A 23,031-nucleotide genomic window follows, 5' to 3' on the forward strand; every position below is an offset into this window, starting at 1 on the left:
CTGAGCTGCCGCAGCCATCGCCTGGTTTGCTCTTCCCCACCGAGCTTCGTGCACAGAGTGAGAGGAGCTGGGTCAGGTCTCAAACCTGCCTGGTCTCATCCATCAGTAAAGACAACGGAGGACGGGAGCGGTGATGCTCAAGTCACCTCCCCTGGGTCTCTCCTGTGGAGGGCACTTGCTTGCAGGGACCAGGCTGCTCTGCACTGGGACAGAGCCATCCCATGTCCCCAGACAGGCAGCGAGCAGCATCCTTGCAGAAATCCCAAAACAATTCTTTACTAGGGTTGGGATTTAAGCAGGGGTTTCGACTGAGCTCTCGTCTCCCCATGGTGCCGCCACACTGACCTCGCTGCTCCTCTCTCCTAGGAACATCACCCTTCTGCACTATCTCATCACTATCGTGGAAAAGAAATATCCCAAAGTCCTCCGCCTGCACGAGGAGCTGCGAGACATCCCACAGGCAGCCAAAGTCAAGTAAGCAGGGATTTAGGTGGTGCTTAAGGAATGCTGGAAGCGCCTCTCCCCTCGCTTCAGCCTGCCTTTCCGTGTCACCCTCCCCTGCTTGCACTCCTGGCCGGATCCTGACCGCTGGGCTGGGCCCTGTGTTGCGGCCACGCTGGCCTGAGAGCAGCCCCAAAAGCAGGAGCAAACATCACCTGGTGGCTTTAAATCTCAGCCCTTGCAGCAAAGGGCTGCAAGCCTCCGACCAAGAGGGAGGGGAGCTGCTTGGAGCAGCCGTTTCCTGTTGTTATCTCACCGCAGAAGCATTTAATTAATTTCTAATGGTACGTTAAGTAATCCGGGAGGAAGCGGTTGCGGTGTGGCTGCAGATAAAGGGCAGCTGTTTATCTGCGTGTGGCAGGGAGGCTTTGCCTGCAAGCGCGGGCAGAACCAGGCAGCGGTGTGAGGGGCTCACCTGCCTCTGGGTCCTGCCTGGCCCTCATTTCACCACCAACATGGAGCTTCTGGTGTTCACGAGGAGCTTTTAAACCCTGCTTGCCTCCCGGTGACCTGTTCAGAGCAGGCTGCCGCTGTCTCTTTGCAGGCAGAGGCCCCCGTTCAGCAAAGCCCTTGAACACACGCTGAACTTTTAAGTGCAGGAGGAATCTGCTGTTGCTCTGCAAAGCCCTCAAGTATGTGCTGAAGTCCCTCTGAAATCAATGAGGCTCTGTTTCGGTTTTAAAGTTCACCGGGAGCTTATGGGCTTTGCTGCTTCGGGGACCTGAGCAGCAAAGATCACACATTTCTGCAGTCAGCACGCGTTTGTGTTAGCCATGGACATGAAACGGGCCTGAAACTGCAGCTTTTTAGAGAGGGGGTGGCAAATATGCACAGAGTTTACGGCGGCTCAAGGGTCTTTCAAGTTTCAAAGTGCGTTTGTAGCGATAGTGGCCTCCCCACGGAAGAGCTGTAATGTGCAAAGCAAGCATCCTCACGTTTAAAATGTAAAATAGTCAGCCATAGGGATTAAACAAAGTGACAGGACAAATCTTAGCGTGCGAGGAGGAGTGTGTGGCGGCTGTGCTCGTAGGCATCGGCTGAGAACATGGTTAAGCAGGGCATGCTCCTCGCCACTGGAGGCTCCGGCTTTCTCATGCTCACGTATCTGCAGCTGTTGTACAGATACACGTATGGGAAAGAAAATATCTGCATAGAGGGGTTTTTTTCCCAAAAAAATGTTATCATTTTGCTCTAAACTGGACACCGTATGTAATATTTGGGTTTGGTCCAATCTAGAGTGAAACCAAAAAAAATTTCTAAAGCTCTGGAAAACCCTGAATTCCCCCCAGCCCTGCAGCTGTGAAGCAAAATTGCTGCCTCTGTCAATCCCACCACTAGTAATGAACTGCTGGAGCACAGGGCTCCCAAAACTGCATTTTCCCAGACTAAACCTGCCAGGAACGCTTGCCCCGTGACCCGACGTCAGCGTTTCCAGGGACCCCAGCCCTAGGACAGACACCCCTGGAAAGACGTCAAGCCTGCGGTCATCGAGGCTTTGTGAGAAAGCTTCCCCTCAGATGTAGTGGTAGAAACCCGTAAGCACTTGAACTCGAAGCTCATCGGGGGCGTGAGCCTTGTGTAAACAAAGTCAGCGCCAGATGGGATGATTTATTTTTATTTTCTATATTTGGGTTGTCTCCCTTTATGAAAGCCTCACTGCTAGGAAGGATGCTTTGCATGGCATTCACCTAACCACGGTACCCTGAAAAACTGTCTGCTGTGCACTGGGACAACAAGCCTATCTTCTGCTGGCCCTCAAGAGGGGAAGGGAAATCTGTGCCCAGCAAAGCCCTCTCCTGAGCTCTCCTTTTGCTTGCAGAGGTCTGGAGGCTGCTGAGCTTGCTAAGCCTGCACAGTCCCCTTTAAAAATACAGAAAAGTGCTTTGCTTTAAAAGAAGCAACTGCGGCCACTTTGAGATAGGCAGCTGTCCTAGCTTAGAGGCTGTCAGCCCAATTTGCTGCTCGAGACACGCTGCTCTGCAAACAGTAGGCAATGTGTGCAGTGCCGGGGTCTTTTCAGTGGAAAAACACAGTCAAGTTGGTCAGAGAGCTGTAGGATTTGCTGGGGAAGGCTGAAAATTAACATCCTGCCATTTCCAACAGCATGACCGAGCTGGAGAAAGAAATAAACACTCTGAGGAGCGGCCTGAGAGCAGTGGAGACTGTAAGTATTATTTAAATCAAATATAGTCCAGCCTGGCTCCGAGCACCACGGCATCCCTCCTTAGGGAGGCAGGCGAGGGAGCTCCCAGCGAAGCTGCTTTTATCTCACATCCTGGAGATCTGTTTGTCTTTCCTTCCTGCCCTGCACGTGCGCCTGTCCTCTTAGGGCTGTTTTGGCACCAAAGTTGCCGTGTGTGGTTAGGCACGTGTGTGGTTTATATCCATTCTATGATTCTATGATCCTAATACGCCAAGGGAGGCTGACTAAGTCTAGTGATGATGCCTGTGGAGGACCTGTGATGAGCCAAGGGGTCTCCCTTTGGCTGTAAAATTGCAGAGGGTTGGGGCTCGGGCTGGGGAGCGCTTCTGCAGCCCAGCTGGAGTGGTGATGAAATGGAGGAGGTATCCCGAAGGACTCACTGTCTTGCTAAATTATGCTGCTTCCATGAGCTCCTCTGCAGGATTTGGCCTTAAAAGCACACTGCAGGCACAATATTGTAAAATGGGGTAATCTGTGGTCTTGTGCATGGCAGGAGGGAGCAGCGGTGGCGGTGCAGCCAGGACCCGAGGCACTGATGCAGGCACGCAACCAACGGCACTATCGAAGGCCGATGGTATTTATGTCCCTCGTCAGCCAAGGCCTGACCAGATGTACGTTTCTTTTCCCCAAAGGAGCTGGACTTCCAGAAGTCTCAGGTTCAGCAAACAGGCGACAAGTTTGTGTCTGTCGTCAGCCAGTTCATCACATTAGCCAGCTTCAGCTTTTCGGATGTCGAAGATCTTCTGATGGAAGCGAAAGAGCTGGTAAGGTCACTAATGTCCTTGAGATCTGGGTAATGTTTCAGCCTTTCCTCCAGCCAAGAGGGGAGGGATGGTGCTGGCCTTGCCAGAGCACATGCTGCCTGTTAACATCTCAGATACCTCTCCCACAAGACCATGCGAGTGTCTTGCTGAGACCCTGACATGAGAAAGGGGCTGGGCTGCTATTCATGTTTTGTTTGGAGTGGGTGGGTGGGTATGTCCCTGTCTGTCCCCAGGGCCTTTTTCCTGCTCCACAACCCAACATGCCAGGGATTTGCAGGTCAGGCCAGCAGACTGCTTCTGGGACGCAAGGTGTGCTGTAGAAAGCCATGAGATGCCTGTCTGTCTTTTGGAAATGCAAGGCAGGCGCTAGCCGTGGGAGAGTTGTGTCCATCAGGGGAGGAGATGATAGGTCATTTGTGAGGATCTGAGTTTTGATGAAGAGCTTTCACTCAAGCCTAGAGGGCTTGCTTTGTTTTCAGTGTCTTAAAATGGAAATATCCCAGTCTTGGGAAGCTGGGGCTTCTTGGCCAATGAAAGCTGAAGGTGGCAAGAAAGCAGGCTGTTCTGTCTGTTGTTGGAAAAGGTGTTAAAAATGCAACCAGGTCTTCAGGCTGGACGTGAGGTCACCCAGAGGTTGATATCAGAGGCAACCCAGGCTTCCCGAGTGACCCCACTTCTACAGGGCAAAATAACATCCAACGCGTAACTTTGGTCTGAGACCTGCCCAGCTATTCTCTCCAGAGAAGAGGGAGAGGAGCTCAGTGACATGAATTGAGGCCAGCTTCAGACCTGGTTAGAGAAGCTACTTAAAAGGTTCCCCTTCCCCAGAGTAATGCCTTGGTGAGTGCTTTGCAGCCACGTGCAAGGACCTCTTGCCATGTTGTCCTTTTCTCCCTACCAGCCTGGTTTAAATCACAGCAAAGGGGTGGCCGTTGGCTGACATCGGTGATTCCCAAGCACCCTTTGCTTCTCCTCTTTCAGCAAAGGGGCACGCAGGTGGTTTCCATTTCCTCCAAGAACAGTCTTTCAGTATCTCCTCCCTGGCCCGGCCTTCATCTTGATTGAAGTGGCAGGGAGATAGTCCAGCACAGGCCATTTTAGAGGTCCCATCACTGTCCCACTGCATGAGCTATCTCTCCAAAGACAGAACTTGCCAAGTGTCACCGCCTCCTTCTCCCTGCTTGTACCAATGTCCAGTTGGCACCCTTTTTCAGACCATTGCCTTCCTGAGGCCATGGCTAACCCAGGCCACCCGTTTAAACTGTTGACACTAACCTAGTAAATCTTCCCTGCAGTAAGTTAAGACTGTGGAGATGATGACAAATGCTCTGCGAACTATCGTCTTCTGCTGACTTGGCTGGATCTGGAGGAGAAGGTCTGGTCATGGTCCCCAGCACCCATCGAAGTCTACTCTGAAGCAATGTGCAGCTCTTTTTTTCCCATGGTTATTGGATAGGATAGGTTGTGCAAAGTGCACCAGCTCTTTGCTTTTTAAACACAGGTCCAGATTCACGTGATGTTACTACTTTCTTTTAGGAAAGCAGAAACATCACCATTTTATAAACTTTAAATCCTGTGAGAATAACTTTTTCAGCCTTTCTCCCCCTACCAGAATCTCTGTAACATGGCAGAGAATTTAATATCTTGATGAAAATCAATAAGAATAACCTCAATTATTTTGACTTATATAGTGGCACCTCTCAGATTCCTCCCTTGAAGGAATTCCCATCTTGAAGTGCTAAGTCTCTTAAGTAAACAAAGAAATAAAAATGCCCTAAATGTCTTTTGAAGAGCCTGGGGCACCCCTGCAAATAAAACTAAATCATACAGGCAGGCTTTAAAAATGTTCCTCTCGGTCTACCCAGCAAAATCAAAGCAACTAATAAATCTGTTTGTGCTTTGATTTTGTTTTTCTTTTCTTTTAAGTGTGCTTATCTTCAGAACGCGCCATCACAATTTTAACAAACTTACTGTGCACAAAGACTCTCCTTCAAACTGAAAGTGAGAACAAAGGATGTCAGTCCCAAGGACGACCCACAGGCTCCTTGGGGACTGAGATGCATTGGCAGATCGTGGATGTCCTGTCCTGACCTTTGCTACAGCCTCATTCGACTCCCTTACATTAATGGTGTGCAAACAGCACAAAAGGCCGGAAAACTCCCTATTTCCCTACTCTGGGCTGTGCCTGAGCCCGGGCAGAAATGTCTTTTAGAAGTTTCACCAACACATTTGGTTTCAATAGCAGAGCATGTGGCAATGATAAATAATACCCCAAAAATACTTCAAAGAAAAACTTAAAAGTGCGAGTTTCCCTTCCCCTGCCGTGTTTACTATTAGTTTTATGTCTTCGGTCTTCGGTCCCACAATATTTTGCTTCCTTGTTTTTACTGCTGCTTAGTTAATAAAGTCGAGCTGGGGCAGGGGGGAGCTCAGCAGAGCCAGAGGCGAGAAGGGAAGAGAGGGCTCGGGAGTGATCCAGGTTGGCTCTTACAAGGCAGCAGGTAAAACATCAGATGATTTATTTCATGTTTAAGTCAAGGCTTGATGAAGCAAAGCCCTGCTCTCCGCTTTGGCCGCTGGAAGTGTTTCTCTCCGCTCCATCAGGTTGAAGGCTTCCCATGCCATGGTTTGCTGGCACAGTGGGTATCTCCGAGACTGACAGACCCCTGTCTTCTCTTTCCCAGTTTTCCAAGGCTGTGAAGCACTTTGGAGAAGACACGGACAAAATGCAGCCTGACGAGTTCTTCGGCATCTTCGACCAGTTCCTTCAAGCGGTGACCGAGGCCAAGCAGGAGAACGAGAACATGAGGAGGAGGAAGGAGGAGGAGGAGCGCCGGGCACGCATGGAGGCACAGGTGAGCGGGCACCGGCGAGTCCGGCAGCACCCCAGGGGCACCCAGGGATGGCAACCGTGCCCGTAGTGGCCATGGTGGCACGGGGAGCACTGAAGACTGGGCAACGAGCTTCTGTGCTCTTAGACCCACTGGCTTTTCACTGTTGATGGCTTGATTAACGAATGACCTTGGGTTGGAGATCTTGGAGCTGAAACACGCAGCAGAGCTGGCTGTGGACCTCAGCCCGTGGGTTGTATCAATAATCCTGACCAGCTCTCGCATGCTAAGCGCTAGGGTGGGAAACCGCTCTTGTTTCATGAGTTTGGGGGTCACCACACGTGTGTTGGGCAGCCCCACAACCACCTGCATGAGAGTGAGATGTCTTCTTTCCCCCCCGCGCCACGGCATGTAGCTGAAGGAGCAGCGGGAGCGGGAGCGGAAGGCGAGGAAGGCGAAGGAGAGCGGGGAGGAAGGCGGCGAGTTCGACGACCTCGTCTCGGCCCTGCGCTCAGGTGAAGTCTTCGACAAGGACCTCTCCAAACTGAAGCGCAACCGCAAGCGCATCGCCAACCAGCTGGCCGACAGCAGCCGCGAGCGGCCCGTCACCAAGCTCAACTTCTGAAAAACAAACAGCCACCACCACAAAACCTGACAAAAAAAACCCGCGGGTTAGTCTTTTTGAAGTGGCTAGGGGGGGTTTTTTATTCCCGCTATACTGCCTTGCGATTCAAAGCGAAACAGTGGCACGCTCTTTCTCCCCGCGGGCGAGTGTGTGTGTGTATATACCGTGTATATAGTCGGGTCGGGGGCGCGGATGGAGGTGTGTGGGCAGCCCACCTTGATGGGTGCCAGCGCTGCCTCTTCCCCTCTGACCCGCTCCGAAAAGTAGTTCTCCCCATGCACAAGCACAATGCTGCGTCCGCGGAGCAAGAGAGGACCCAGCCCAGAGATGCCGGCGGTCCCCATGGTCCCCAAAGGCAATGGGAAGCCGCTCCCCACCACTCTCCTGCTCGGACCCCCCCCGGGCCGTTCGCAGGGGACGCCTTGCACACAAGCCGAGCGGTTTAAAGAAGAAAAGAAAAAAACAAAGTTGACTGAACTTTAATCCGTTGGTTGTTTTTTTTCTCGTTGTGGTTATTCCAAAAAAACTCGCAGATCTGTGCTTTCGCGCTGGTTCCCGAGCTCGGCGCCACAGGCACTCCCGGCGATGCTCTTCCCGTCGTCCTTGGGAAACGCTCTTTTTCCTCTTGCCGCCACCTCGCTAAAGGAAAAAGTTTACCCCAAAGTGCTTATCGCTCTAACGCCACACAGACGTATTTATACTTTTATAACGTTTGCTGGCCCAACACAGTGGGAAAGGTCGGTTCTCGGAGGAGACGAAGCGCGTAAACTTTTGTGTTGTAATTTTATTCTTGCTTTCTGTTCAATGGGACAAACTGTATCCTCTGTAAAGGTGGTCAGGACCGAAGGTCTCTGATATACAAAGGGGCTGGTGCAAAACTGGCCGGCTTTCACCCGCCTTCTTTTCTCTTTTCTTTATCGGACACACAGAAGCAGCGATGCCAAGAAATGCTCATCTCTTAGCCAGGTCCTTTTTCAACTGGTTTGCTGTTCATTGTCATTGCAAATTTGTAAGCAGAACTACCTGTCAAATGTCAGTCCAAAAAAAAGACAAAAAAAATAAATAAAAATAATTCAAAGCTCTCAGGGAGTAATAATTTAAAGGTTTAGAAAATTGAGAATTGGAGAATAAAAAGTAACCACCATTAACATATTAACATTTCTATTCTTAAATTATGCTGAGTATATAGAGGACTGTTACTTTTTACTTTTATTTATTTGTGGTGTGTTTTTTAAGAAAACAAAACAAAACCTTTTTATACCACCAATACTTTTGTGATCCTTTTTTTTTGTTTGTTTGTTCTTTTTCCTGTGGAGAGATGAGTTTGTCCCTGTTGCACTAGATATTAACACTATTTGAAATAAGGTTGGTTTGGTTTTTTTTTTTGTCAGATAATCGGTATTACTGGTGGGGTATGGGATGTCAGTTAACTATATGTACTGTATAGCAAAAGTGCTGTTTAAACTAATTTGTATAAAAAAATATGGTTCTAAGCACCTGAAGGCCGCGGGGTCTGTGTGCTGAGTGAAAGCTGTGAAATCTCTCTCTAACCAGAGCTGTCAAGAACTGTGGTTTTACCATCTAGTTCTTTTCTTCATTGCAACTTTTGACGCACTGTAGATTAAAAAAAAAAAAGAAAAAGAAAAGAAAAAAAAAAAGACTTTCTGAGTAGCATTTAAAGCAGTAATAAATAAAGCAGGTAAGCGCAAAAAAAAGTCCAGCACCTCGTATCCAAGCAGCTGCAAAACCTGCAGATTATGTTCAAAGGTGGAGTTAAGCACTTTGCTTTAAGAAGGAGGGGGAAATAAAGACAAAAGGTAATGATAATACTATTCCTTAACTAAAGTGCCTCTATTTATATTTTTTATTTATGGCTGAAAAAATGGGGCTGATACGATTGAGGGAATGGACTTTGGGGGGAATTTAAAATATAAAAAAAAAGAAGAAAAAAAAAGGTTAAAAAAAAAAAGTCTGGCCTCTGATGGTTTAAGGAATGGTTGGTCACATGTGTTTAATTCGAAAGGCGGTGGGAGTCAGAAAGGGTGATCGCCTCCCGGGGTCCTTGGGTGCAGGGCTCAGCCTCCAGCACCCATCCCCAGCTCCTGCCTCCGCGACCCCAGTGCCACATCAGGACCTTTCCTGGCAGATTTCCTCTTGCCCTTCCAAACCTGGTTTGTTTTTTTTTTTTTATTGTTTTACAACAGCCTTGTTTTCAGGCTGAGTTTGCCATTTCTTTGTTTTCTTTCAAAAAAAAAAAAAGAAAAAAGAAAAAATATTATATCTCTATAAATAAATACAAAGGCTGTGTGCAGGTAATTCCATGTGCCATTGTCGAAAACTACTTTTAGATTGGTGCTGGTGTAAGTAGCCACTCTTTTCTCTTGGGTGTGTATTTTAAAAATGTTTTTTTTTTTTTAATAATGCCAAAAAGGAAAAAAAAATAATTCCATAATAATTTGTAAACTGAAGTATATGTCTTGGACCTTATTAGCTTCGTAGTGACCAAGGTAGTCTGTTAGGTGCAAGGATGTTAGTAGACTTAGCTAGCGGGAAATGCTGTGTAATGTTATGAGACTGTACATTTTCTAAGACGGCAATATGCAATAAAGAAAAACAATTTCGGTGAGTGTACATGGCAGAGCCCCGAGTTATTTGGGGGGGTGGGGGAGAATGGGATATTTGGGGATTGAGACAGGTGTTTAAGAAAAGGCCCTCCGCAGGTTGCTTTTTTTCGAGTGTATTTGCAGTCATTGCTGGAGTTGGCTGGTGGCTTCGCCGCTTTCCTGCGTGCTGGGTTTTAGGCGGTGGGGGGTTCTTCCACCCTCCTGGCTCGCAGCATCCTCGTGGTCACCCACCTGTGGGCTCTGAAACGGCTCCCAGTTAGCGACCCCATTCATTTCTCCCCGCTGCGTTGTTGCTAATGCCTGTTCCCACCTTTTGTAGGAACCTGCATTGAGGCAGCCGCCAGTTTTGCATCCCGGGATTGGATCGTCTCCCTTTCTCTAGCTGACGGAGCTGAGCCGGTGCTGGCTGGGCTGGCCAACGTGCCTCTAGCAAGCCTATCTAGACACACCAGAGATGTTTTCTTGGCAGTAGCCCAAACTCCTCTCGGCCTATTCACGCTGACCGTTGCCTTTCCCACACACCTTTCCATCTGGGCTCTATGTTATTTTTCGTCTTTTTCCAATGCTCTTTGCATTGAGTGACCTTCACAGCACCCAGTGTCCCCAGACCTCGCTGTCTCTAGCGGCGGGAGCGCCTACACTGTGCTCAGACCCATACACTTCCCCGCTTTGATCAGGGCTTTCCCCAGTATAACCAGTAAGCCAGCACAGATGGGGCATCTAACACGTCCCTGGGCTTGTTGGGGCTTCCTTTGGTGTGATCCCAGTTAGCATCCAGGCTGGCAGACACCACAGGTTTCTCCTATTTACATGCCATGGCCTGTGTTTCCTACCACGGAACATATTTATGACCCAGTGTTGGTCAGATTTGGGCTGGCGGGAAGCGCAGGATGGTGGTGGTACCATCGCAGCGCCCGGCGGCCGGGTGGGCTGGTGATGCCACGCGAAAGCATCCCCGGGCTGTGTAGTGAAAGGACCCAAGCAAAAGGGGAATGGCTTCAGCGGCTCTTCCCTTCATAAATCCCCATGTCCCCAGCACAGGGGTGCTCTGGGGTGCATCCATAAATGGATGTGAACAAGCCGGCCAAACCCTACAACCCGATGAGGACCTGAAATTCCAGTTAATGGCAGATTGCAGGTTTCCTGGGCCACACCAGTGTGTGACACAGGACAGTCCCCAGGTCGGGGACGGGGTGGTGGTGGGAGATGTGAGCAAGGACAGGGCATGGCTTTTTATTCAACCAAGATATCTGATGGGGAAAAAAAAGCCTGGTAACGTGCCAGCTTCCCAGCCTGCAAACCCTTCCTGAGGGCTGAAATAGCAGCACCTATGGCTTGAGAACATAAATTTGAGATACAACGTTTATTATCCCAGAGGAAAGAGAACTGGAGTGGGTGCTGTGCTGGACTGGTACAGCTGTGCTATGTGAGCCCATGCCACCAGGAGCTCATGTCCACCAATGGCCTGGCTGGCTGGGTTTTCACCTGAAAAAAGGCTTCTGTGCCCCAAATCCTGGCTGCTCCCTCAAGCTAAAGCCATGAGGAGGGCATGCTGGATGGGCCAAACCTGCCCAGACCCGCCGGTGCCAGGGGAGCTGCGGGGCATGACACTCCCGGAGGAATTGTGCCATGGGGCCACCCGGGTCGGTGGCACCAAACCTGCTGAGCCAGCCTTGGCTGTGCTCCGCTCCAGCCTGGCAGTTTTCCCCATTGCCGAAGGCTGGGGCGACTGGGAGTCCCGCTGGAGCGAGGAGCATCAGGTGTCATCTCCCACATTCAACCTGTTATCCTTGGCATGATGACCCAGCTTGGAAAAGATGAGTCAAGAGGTTGGGGCGATGGCCTGATGCAGACACAGTATTGCATGCAAAACTCAGCTCAGCAAGTAGGACCGGCACAGCTCGACAGGGAGACAGCGGGCTCCCAGCCCCGCTGGCAGCACTGCCGCTTTAGTGCCACCGGCAAGGGGTCGCAGGATGCTGGGTTGGCAGGAGCTTGCCAGACTTCATGTCCAGAAATATTTATTTACTCCCAAGGCAGGGTACAATAGGACTGATGGATCTGTCAGGCTTTGGCATCCATCCTGGAGACCCTTGGGAAAGGGTAAGCAAAGCGGGGATGCTGCCAGTCCTGCTCCAACCTGTGTTGCAGCTGGACCTGGCTCTGTCCCCGATGCCAGTCCCTATGTCACAGGTCAAGCAGATGTTCTGGGGCATAATTGCACTTTGCCAGCGTCGTGATGTCCCACAGCCTGAACACCAGATCTGCTGCCCTTGAGCAGGGCTGGCACTGCTGGAGCGTCCCAGGAACAGGCTCATCCCTCAATGCAGAGACTACCACAGCAATAAAACTCCATAAAAGCACCCAGGTATTTCTGTACCAGCCTGTGCTGTGGGGTGAACGTGCCCTTCAAGCTGTGCTTCTGGGTGGGATGGGAAAGGCCAAGGTGACACGAAGGCTGATGGGTGCAGGAGGGAGGCTGTGAGCCAGCACCATCCCCATCCCTTCTCCTGCACCAAATCCTGCAGACATCTCTCCTGTGCGCTCTCTCCCTGGCATTGCTCGGAGTCCTGCAATATACACATGTGAAAAGGAGAATTCTCCGTTTTACTCAGAGGCACTCTGACCTGAAACCTCTGAGCATTTTATGTTATTTTTAGCCTTGAACCAGGCTTGTTGAGTGTGTGCAGGTGAGCCAGGGAGAAAGCCAGGAGCCTGTGCTGCAGGGCCCTAGCAGAGCCTCAGGAAAGGCAGCACCACCATCTGCTGGCACTTTCCAGACTTCACGGTTTTAGAGCTGTCCTGAGTATAAAATCAACCCTGCCTCTTGCTTTCTTCTGCCAGACCTCTACAGTGGTCTGAAAAGTTCAGTGTTCTCTGGCTGTGGAACAGTCAGGATGCTAAATTTCATATTTAAGTTTCCCCCAAGGTAGTTGAGGAGGGATAATTTTAATTCTATCCATCATAATTTGAGTCAAAGAGCCAAAGGTCACAATGTGGGCTTTGCTGCAACTTTCCGCGCTGCCTGAGCTTCAGGTTGGTGCAGTCTGTGTGTGCAGGCAGGCAACACGAATGCATGTATGTGTAAGATAAACTAACTCAAAATACTTTCACGGGTCATCTGAACTTATGTCCATGGCTTTTGAAATCATAGAGGGCCCCACTCCAATACAGTCCCCTCCCACTACCCAGGACTTGTCCCAGTGCTAGAGTCTGTGTGGGAGCCTGTTTCATGCAGGCTCCCCTTGCTAAAACCCAGCTCTCCTTGCACTCTGTTGTCATGTTGCAGGAACTTGACATTAAGGTGGAGTTCCCCAGTTCCCAGGGCAGCTCTGTAAAGATAAGTCATTGAATCGTCATTTTTCCACTGCTTTCTTTACCAGCCCATATTCCAGCATTTGCTTACGTGCCCATGCTCTCAGTTCAGTCATGGCTCTGCAGAAAGACCCTTTTTATTGTGAAATCAGAGTGTAAAGCACTCAGGCAAGACCTAGTTTCCACAGCAAATCCTTCCACTTTAATAGCAGGAGGCAATCACTGTTTGAGTTGTTTCATTTTTCTGGAAAGAATCCACAATTCAGATGTTGTATTCAAAACTTGACACGACCTCAGGGACTGTATATTACCAAATGTTCTGTAAAATGCACCAGACTGAGCACAGAAGCCACAGGCAAAGGTCAGGGAGAAGCACAAGTGCCGTGGCACATTAGATTTCTCTGGAAAATAAGTGACCTGGTTACTCAGAGCATTTTTTCCCCTATTGCTGAGATTAGTTCAGAGTATGTTGCTAGGTCAGGAAAGCAAATCACATTTACGTGGTTGTGAGGAAATTGCTGGAGGAGCAATTTAAGAGAAATTTATCTTACTGGTTTTGTCCACATCTATGACCCTGAGAGTTTTGAATTTTTAGGACCCATCCAGAGGGGTTTGTCCTCACCAGCCGCAGCACCAGCATCTCCCCAGCTGCCCTCTGCTGCGGTGGGATGGGCTAGCCCGGTGCTAGTTGTCAGCCTCGCCTGGGAGCCAGACCAGCGCCCACATGCAGCCCAAACCTGGGGACAATTTCCATCTGCTCTGTGTGCACACTTCAGCGAAACCCTCTGGTCAAGCCTCTGAGCATAAACCTAAGTGTTTAAGCCTAAGCATCAGTACTGCTGGCAGAAGCAGGTGGAGGGATTCCTGCTGCCTTCAGCCAGACTTGGTAAGAAAAGGTGAAATCCTCTTTTCAGAGCAAAGCTTTAAAAAACCCCTTTTTTTAGTTTATGAATCCCTTTAGATGCTCCCTTGTTTATTAGTTTCTGAGCTGACTCTTTATGAAAGAGATAAGGTTGAAAATAGTTTATAAAGGCAAGAATAGTGAATGCATAAAATTAAGGAATCCAAGTATTTGGAAACTGCTCCCCAATCAGTTTTGTGGGCTTCTGCCAGTGCTTGCCTTTCCAAAACCAGCTGAATCTGGAGGAGCTCAGTGCCAGCAAGTCGAGAAATAGCACAAATAACAAACAGCTCCTCTCAGAGTGAATTCACTTCCTCTGATGAATCATAGCTGGATCCAGCTCACCTTTCGTGATCACCCCAGAAGCCTGTGGGCACGTTGGTGTGCTGTTTCACAAACAGCTCGAGCAAGGCTGCAGGGCTTGACCGCTGCCTGAGCAGCAAGCACCGGCACGGCCCCTCCAGTTGGGGTGGCAAGACGAGCACAATCATCCCTGCAGAAAAACGCACAGATTGTTCTTTGGTTGTGGCTATTACAATTTGTGCTAGAAGAGCCTGAGTTTAAGGCTCAGCCAAAAACCTACTCCTGAGGAGTGTGGAGCTGAGCACAGGGTGGCGATGCCCACAGTGATGGGGACAGGAGCTGTGCAGGGCTGTGCAGACACGCCAGCCTGGCCTGGGAGCTGCTTGGCACAACCCTGCCAGCTGCCTGGGACAGAAATGCTGGAGGGTGTCACCACCTGCCTTCTATCTGGCACAGCTGCCTGGCGAGGAGGGGGTCTTTGCGAGTGAATCCAGTGCAGGATCTGACCCTCAGTGCTTATGCTGTGTCAGCATTCCCTTCACCTTTAAGCCCCCCTTGCTAAATCTCCTCTGGCTTCTGTCACAGCCTCCTAGGGACTTCTTGGCTGAGCAGATCCTCCATCACTGCCCTGCTAGACTAATGCAGGCCCTGGTGTTGTGCTCTGGGGTTTCTACTACTTTCACCTTGATTTCATCCATTTGATGCCACTGAGAGGGATTTACAGTCTGCCTCTCCATGTCACTTTTCCTTCTGCTTCTCACAGAGGTGATTTCCTAGGAAAAAATATCTAGAAATGCAGAGCTATTCCCCAAGCACTTCAGCTGGGATGACCATAGATGCTTCAAGACTCACAGTGTGCTGCCAGCAGCATAGCACTAGAAACCCATTGCTCTTTCGCAAATTGGGAACAGCAAGAGGGCTGGCCATGGTATGGATAGTGCCTCACCCTCCCACATCCAGCCCCAGTGAAGTCACTGGGACTCACCCCACTAGTCCTGGCAAGCTCATGGCTTGCAGCAGCAAAGCAGTGCAGCACAGTTGGGCATAGGATCACCCAAGCCTGGATCCCACTGCAGGTTACTCCTCCTGGAGGATTTGGGACCATTTTATTTTGCCGGCGCTTAGTTACTACCTTGTAGCTGTGTAACGCTTTGCAAGCAGATCTAGAGGTGCACCCATTTATTATTAATAATCAGAGTCACCATATAAAAATACAAATGCAGCTAGACTGAAGAGGCAGCTCTGCCGCTGAACTAAAAGTGCCCTGCCAGCATCAGGACTGATCTCACCAGGCATCCAGGCTGCAGCTTCTGCAGCTCTGGAGAGCATGTTGCACAAAATGCCACTTTGCTGATGCACTTTCTAAACTATTCATTCCAGCCTCTTTGACAAACCTTCCAGAGAGCAGCACATGTTAAGTTTGATGACTACTGAATCCGTCTTTGAAACTAGGTTTCAGAAAGTCACTCTTGGGGCTTGCACTGTGTTGGTCACAATGCTTTTATTTGGGATGCAGCAGTACTGAAGGCAGAGTTGTTGATCTCATTAAAAGAAGGAGGCTTTTCTTAGGATCATTAGTTGAAAAGCTCTGCTGGGTGGTCAGGTCTCTGCTGGCATCTACTGGATATGCAAACAAACACCCGTGCTGAAAGAGAAGTGGGAATGGGGGATCTCATTCATGGGAGCTGTTCCGGTTCTGGTGATTGTTGTCAGCTATTACAGCCCATCAGGCTGTCACTTATAAATTGGTAATTGTTCACAATTCATAAGTTATGCACAAAGCATTTGCTTTGAACCAAGACTTCATCCAGAGATTAGGAAGGGAATGGAAAATAATGACTTGAATGAATCTGATGATTAAATCAACATCAAAACTACCACTGACTCCAGTTGGAACAATGCCTTCTAAAATGCTTGTCATTCATCAAGACTTAATGTTTTTCCTTCTAAGATATAATGCATTAGTTATATCAGTGGCATGCATATCACTGCCAGATAGTATGGCACTCTTAAACTGAGGGTAAGTACGCTGGAAAGTCAACAAGGGACTAAAGAGCCCAAGGAGTAATTTTTAATTTATCTTTGACTAACATTGTCACTGGTATCCAGGGCTTAACTGGTCTTCAAAACATGTGAACTGCCGTCTCCCTTATGCCGAATATCCTGCACTGAATAACCCATGTGATTTTTGAATTGGGGTGCTAAAAAGTGTCCCAACATCCTTTGCAGAGTCCTTGTGCAAACAAGATTGTGTTTCACCTAGCATCCAGGCTCATCTCAAGGGAGGAAGAAGGAAAGAACTATTGCAGACCCATGGCTGGAGGGTTGGACCCTCAAAGCTAGTTTTGCAGTGTCTAAAACCTCAGTGTCTTGCTGCCTTCTGAGTTATCCTTCAGCCCAAAGAAAGGGTATCTCTAAGAGGCGTGACACCAGCGTAGGCATGTAAGAGCTGTGGAGCTGATGTCCCCATAGAGGCTTGGCCAGGAGCCACCTCCTCAATGTTTTCTTACCCAGGAACAAGCAGCTGTGACCATGGGCAGAGTTCTCAGAGCTAGAGTAAAACAGTGAGGTTTTATATAACGGTGAGTAAACCAACCTCAGGTCTCCTTCTTCTGGATGAACACGCAGAGCTATTGTCAGGTACAAGGCTTGTATGCTAGCATGGCCAAGACCTTCTCGCCCACCCTGCACTGCCGGTGAGAAGCAGCAACCTTCAGCACAGCTGGGACACAGCAGCATTTCAAGTAACCTTTTGACAGACAGCCTGCAGCCTTTGGAGTGCTTTGTGTGTGTTTGTGTGTGTGTCTCTCTCTGCTCTTTGTGTTTTATTTAAGACACTTCACACTTTGTTGTATTTTTTAAAACATACTTCTAAAAATGTGGCAGGAGAGACCCATGTACCTGACTTGCTCAACAGTGCTGTGATACGAGGAATGGCTGAAAGAGCTGGGGTTGTTTAGTCTGGAGAACAGGAGGCTGAGGGGGGGAGACCTTATCACTCTCTACAGCTACCTGAGAGGAGGTTGTGGCGAGGTGTGTACAGGTCTCTTTTCCCAAGTAACGAGTGATAGGATGAGAGGAAATGGCCTCAAGTTATAGCAGGGGAAGTTTAGGTTGGATATTAGGAAACATTTCTTCACTGACTGGGTTGTCAAACGTTGGAACAGGCTGCCCAGGGAAGTGGTTGAGGCACCATCCCTAGAGGTATTTAAAAGATGTATGGACATGGTGCTTAGGGACATAGTTTAGTGGTGGAGTTGGAAGTGTTAGGTTTACAGTTGGACTTGATGATCTTAAGGGTCTTTTCCAACCTAAATGATTCTATGATTCTATGATTATGAGGAGTACAGGACAGGCACAGCTTTAAAACACAGGCTGGCTCTCTAGTGGAGCTGCAGCAGGTCTACATCAAAAAGGATCTGGTCAAGAATCTCCCCTTGCTATAGCCCAAGTTAGTGTTTAACAGAAATATGCTAATTTGTGAAGGCTCAAAGGCTGCAGCCAGCTGCCCTCATTCAGCTCTTCACATACAGGACTAACATATGGGCACTGGCCAGTGCTTGTTAAAAACATGTTGAAATCTGTGTTGTTCCAACTTCACTACCACCTTCCTAGAAAGCCGTGTTAGTTCACTCCTGGTGCAGCTCCCACGACACTTCGTGGTCGACCTCAGTCCTAGCATCCCCAATCCTGACCTTGCCAGAAGTGAGATGCTTACCTGGCCTGTGGTATGCTGGTCAGGGTATTAAAGCAGTAAAAAACTAAACCAGTGTGCAAAAGAGGGAATCAGTGGTTTTCTGTGGTTTAGTGCCTGAGCTGGTTAGTGAGAGTCAGCTGGGGTGGTGGGGACAGAAGGGACTGGGAAGGTGGCCAGAGCTGAGCACCAAGGGGAGCAGGACCACCCTTTTCAGGGGCTTTCTGCTGTAAGATCAATGCAGCCACAGATAGCACTGAATGGCACGCCACAAGTCAGGCACAGTGGTGCTGGACCTTCATCTTCCTCATTTTCTTAACCCAAGAACCACCCCTTAGTTCATCTATTCTGATCAAGTTTGTTCCAATTGGCAGAGAAATCTCTTCTTGCATGCAAAAAGTGAAAAAACCCGCAGTGAATCGGTGTGGTGCTAATGACAGGAATGCTCTAAATGATCACTTCTGGTCAAAGTACAGGCTCTGCTTCAGAGCTGCAGAGGGGCCAGGCTAAAAACAGTGCCATCTTTTCTCCTACAACATGGACTTCATACCACAATAAGGATACAAGCCAAACACGCTAGCTGTACCATGGCCAGAGGATCAGAGTTAGGGTACTGCACTGCAAGTGATACACGAACTAGAAGCAGTCTGCCTTTGCCTGCTGTCTATACTGCACAAGGCTGATGAATATTCAGCTTGGACAGTTTTCCTTGCTTCTGTCCTCCCAGCGTTACAGAGCACTGGAATTTACTCTAAGGACTGTTGCTACAACTCATGGAGAAATGTCCCTTCTGGGAAGGCAGAACCCCATGGGTTTTCTCTGCTATCTCCTGGATCATAGTTAAAGTTTTCTATAGATAATACAAGAGTCAATGACTAGTGGAACTCAGGCAAAAGCTTTTGAAGCTGTTCAAACACCAGAGTGATCTGTACGGCAAATTAGACCGCACCAATCTCCTTGTTACCACCTGCCAGCTACCTAGGTAAGAGTTAAACCTAATATCATCATTCACAACCACCTCTTTTCCTTTACACTAGCCATACCTTGCTGCGGAAGGACAGGTATGCAAGAAATTCCTGTCCTACCCTTCTAAGAAGTCACTAGTGTTCACTTGCTGTCAAACAGCTTGTGTGAAAAGCTGTGGGTTTTCTGTACAGCTTCTCTCTGAAACAGTATGAATACACTGCTCAACTTGTAAAATCCAGGATCTGCAGGGCAAAGTATCAGTGCTGAAAAGTAGTCAAGGGTCAAACCTTTTCCTTGTGGACTTCAGGAGCATCACAGAAGAAAATTACAGTAATGCTCACAGCATGAAAAACAGCTGCCTTAAAATTTCACAAACACTTAGGTCTCTCTCTGCTATCGCTCATCTGGCAATTTTTTACAGAAGTTCTCTTCTCAAGGCTGGGCTGAGAACAACGCCAGGCTGAGACACTTTCATCTCCTGCATAAAAGACAATTTATTTCTTGTCTCACTTACAAAATAATGATAGTATGTTCACTTGGATCACAAACAGTTGAAAAAGCCGGTAAAACAGTAACATTTTATTTTTAAAGCCTGTACAAGGAAAAACACTGCCTGTTCTTCACATTTAACTCTGGCAAAGATAAAGGAAGGCCCAGTCTTAGCTTCTGATTCAAAATACTAATTTAAGGCTTTAGGCCTTTGGACAAAAAAATTACACCGATAAATTCACATGAATTTATGCCGTGCAATCACACTTCCATTGTGTTATTTTCCTTTTTTTCAATGGCAAACAGAGTTGGCTTTTAAATATTAAAGTCCAGCAGCAGATTGCTGCCATCAATACAGTAATAGCTGTTCTCTGCATATACACATTTTCACATGCTTAAGAGCACACAAAGAGCACATGATATTGCTTTACCTCTCCTTTCAGATACTCACCTCTCTCACATGGCTCCTCTAAACATGGTTAAACTCTTAAGAGATGTGAGACACTTTGGACGAGCTCGGAAAGAAAACGCACACCTTGTGCACAAACTCAGTGATAGCAGTCTACACCCACACCCTTTTCCTCAGTCTGTCTGAAGAACACTCATTTCTCATATTCATAGTATTTTAAGCTGACTGTACCTGCAAAAAAAAAGAAAAGGCTGCTGAAATTCTGACAGCTGAGGTTTCACCCTCCTTTCCCTCCCTCCTGATATCATATATCTTCCCTGTCACACAATTACTGTTTTTTTATGCTTGGGAGTTTGAAGAAAAAAAAAAATCGTCTTTCTTAATAGATCACTTTTCTAGCCTGTCCTACAGCCTGTGACTTTCTGACTATCAGCAGTTCCACATATGATGGGTTAAAGCAACATTTTCTTGCCATGATGCCATTTTCACAGTGTAGTGTTTTCAGAGTGTCTTCCAGCTGCCAGTGCTCAGCTTTCAAGTGCTTTTTTAGCATTTAACATACAGCTTACACACTCAATCAGTTTGGGCTGTATTTGTGTGTCTGTCTCTTAGCTTCACTGTGGCACTTTCTGCAGCACTGGAGCAAACACCGTTTCATTCTTGTAGTCAAGCTCTTGCGCTGGCTGGGCCTGGCGGCTATCACCAGTGTGTCAGGCCTGCTGAAAGTGAAGAGGAACTCGATTTCCCTGTGGAGCTCTCGCTGCTCACAGACTGGGTATCCAAACCAGTTCATACAATGGAGAAGAAACCACACTGTGGCTCACGCAGTCCCATCTCTCCCATTTCCCGGTAATCTGGCTGCAAAGGGCTCCAAGAGCTGGGGCTGCCTGCGTGTCCTCAGGGAGACAGCCCCAGAGCCCAGTGACTCCACCCCAGACCCCCATCCCTTCAGAGGCTGGTGTCGACGGTTTCCGCTTTGGCTGGCAAGGCAGCCTCAGAGATGGTGTCTGGTTGCCCATCCCGACAGAAGAGTACAGCGGGGTTCTTGCAGGCCCACATGGCCACCTCTGCCCCACTCGCCGGGCTGGAGGAGGTCGGGGCGCTGCCCGGGGGGCCGTTGTGCCGGTTGACGTAGCGCTCCCGGACGCGGTCGGCCCGGTTCCAGGGCTCCGGCTGGCGGCCCGGGACCGAGAGGTAGGCCGTCGCGTTGTTCCTAGTCCTGTAGCCACCCTCACGACTGCGCCGCAGCAGCACGGAGATGTTGGGGTTGCGGGCGGCGTAGATGAGTGGGTTGATGGCGCCGTTGGCCCAGGCCATCCCGCTGGCTACGGCGTCCATGGTGGGCGAGAAGGGCAGGTGGCCGGCGGCGGCGGCCAGCCCCAGGATGCAGTAGGGCCCCCAGCAGCAGATGATGGAGACGATCATGATGAGGACGGTGGTAGCCGTGCGCATCTCCCCGTAGGCCCGCAGCAGGTGCCCGTAGGTGGTGAGGGGCCGCACGCGGCTCTCGGCCAGCCGCACGGCCCGGCAGATGTTGTAGTGGCAGAAGCACATGAGGGCGAAGGGCAGGAGGTAGCAGAGCACGATGAGGGCCGCGCCGTAGGGCGGCCCCAGCCGGGAGGAGCCCCAGGGCAGCACGTAGACGCAGCGGTAGGCCCCAGGCCGGGCCTCCCGCCGCCCCTCGCCCGCCAGCCCGTACCAGGGTCCGGCCAGGGCCAGGGCGGCCAGCCAGACGGCGGCCAGGAGCTGGGCGGCGCGGCGGCGGCCCATCTTGTGTCGGGGCTGGCGGACGATGGCGCAGTAGCGGTCGAAGGAGAGGAGGGCCATGGTGAGGGTGGCGGCGATGCCCAGCCCGGCATGGAGGGCGGCGCTGGCCAGGCAGAGGCGCTGCCCGAAGAGCCAGGCGCCGGGCGGGCGGCTGAGCAGGCTGAGGAAGGTCAGGGGCAGGCAGAGCAGGGCGCCCAGCAGCTCCGACAGCGACAGCGACAGCACGAAGGCGTTGGTGACCGTGCGGAGCTGCCGGTGCCGGGCGATCACCAGCACCACCGCCCCGTTGCCCAGCGCCGAGAGGGCGAAGATGAGCAGCAGCGCCAGCGCCTGCGAGGCCAGCGCCGCCGCAGACCACCCCGCCGCCGCCGCCGCTCCCGCCGCCGCTCCGCCGCTCTCGTTGCCGCCGCCGCCGCCGCGGGAGAGGTTGCCCGGCACGGCCGCCGCCGCCGGCTCCATGCGCAACCTCATGCCCCGGCCCGCGCCGCGGCTGCAGAGGCGCTGCCCGCCCGCCCCGCTCCCCGCCCGCGCCGGGCCGCCGGCCCCGCCAGCCGCTGACGTCGCCCAGCCGCCGTTGCCCGGGGAACCGGCTCCCCCGGCCGAGCAGCGGGGACGGGAGACCCCGGCCATCACGGCTGGGCTGGGGACAGGGAACCCCCACCCCCCCCCGCTTCAGCCCACACCGGCATCATCCCCATCCCAGAGTCGGGGACGGGTCCCCACAGCCCCTCTCTCTCCCCTCACGGCCTCTCTCCTCTCACAGCCCCTCTGCCCTCATGGCCCCCCTCCCTTCACACCCCTCTCCCCTCACACCCCTCTCCCCTCACGGCCCCTGTCTCCTCACGGCCCCTCTCCCCTCACAGCCCTCTCCTCTCATGGCCCCCGTCCCCTCACGGACCCTCTCCCCTCACAGCCCTCTCCTCTCATGGCCCCCGTCCCCTCACGGACCCTCTCCCCTCACGGCCCCTCTCCCCTCACAGCCCTCTCCTCTCATGGCCCCCGTTCCCTCACAGCCCTCTCCCCTCATGGCCCCTCTCCCCTCACAGCCCTCTCCCCTCACAGCCCTCTCCCCTCACAGCCCTCTCCCCTCACGGCCCCTCTCCCCTCACGGCCCTCTCCTCTCATGGCCCCCGTCCCCTCACGGCCCCTCTCCCCTCACGGCCCTCTCCTCTCATGGCCCCCGTCCCCTCACAGCCCCTCTCCCCTCAAGGCCCTGCACCCCATCACGAAGGGGCAGGGGCCAGCTACCCCCAGACATTCCAGTGGAGGCTGGGACCACCCCCCATGCTCTCTGGGCTGGGGTCTCAGAAGCTGAGGGGTTGAGGGGTTCAGACCGGGACCCCCCCTCCCATCAGCAGCAGGACCCCGTACCCCTGCTCTCAGCCATGCTGGAGCTGCCTGCTCCTACATGAAAAACTCCTTAGGGATAGGGATAGTGAAAAAGGAAGGCTGCAACCCAATTAATGGCTGAAGAGCTTCCAACCTTCCTTTCCATGCTGGGCTTCGTGACTTGCTGCCCCAGCTCTTCCCCAGGAGCCAGGCTGGGGGGCTGGTGACAAGGGAGATGCCCAGAAGCCAGAAACACGTCGTGGAGTTTGCTCCTGCAAGCGCAGAGGATTGGTGCGTCACTTCTTGCTCC

The 23,031-nt window shown here is 51.0% G+C and overlaps 2 protein-coding genes across 4 annotated transcripts in view; one reads left to right on the forward strand and one right to left on the reverse strand.

Moving 5' to 3' along the window:
* The window catches only part of DAAM1 (dishevelled associated activator of morphogenesis 1), a 98,355-nt gene extending 88,800 nt beyond the window's left edge, over positions 1-9,555 (forward strand). For all 3 annotated transcript variants that reach the window (XM_075029592.1, XM_075029594.1, XM_075029593.1), the window contains exons 22-26: positions 367-474; positions 2,605-2,665; positions 3,337-3,468; positions 6,153-6,323; positions 6,715-9,555. In XM_075029592.1, the coding sequence (XP_074885693.1) occupies positions 367-474; positions 2,605-2,665; positions 3,337-3,468; positions 6,153-6,323; positions 6,715-6,924 (682 nt within the window). In that variant the 3' untranslated portion in view covers positions 6,925-9,555. The remainder of the gene's footprint in view (positions 1-366; positions 475-2,604; positions 2,666-3,336; positions 3,469-6,152; positions 6,324-6,714) is intronic.
* An 11,018-nt stretch (positions 9,556-20,573) lies between these two features.
* On the reverse strand, positions 20,574-21,863 carry GPR135 (G protein-coupled receptor 135). The gene has a single exon (XM_075031037.1). It carries the CDS (start codon positions 21,861-21,863, stop codon positions 20,574-20,576), a length of 1,290 nt encoding a protein of 429 aa, XP_074887138.1.
* Between the last annotated feature and the right edge of the window lie 1,168 nt (positions 21,864-23,031).

This window comes from Buteo buteo, chromosome 6 (genome assembly GCF_964188355.1).
Source record: "Buteo buteo chromosome 6, bButBut1.hap1.1, whole genome shotgun sequence".
Taxonomy (NCBI): domain Eukaryota; kingdom Metazoa; phylum Chordata; class Aves; order Accipitriformes; family Accipitridae; genus Buteo; species Buteo buteo.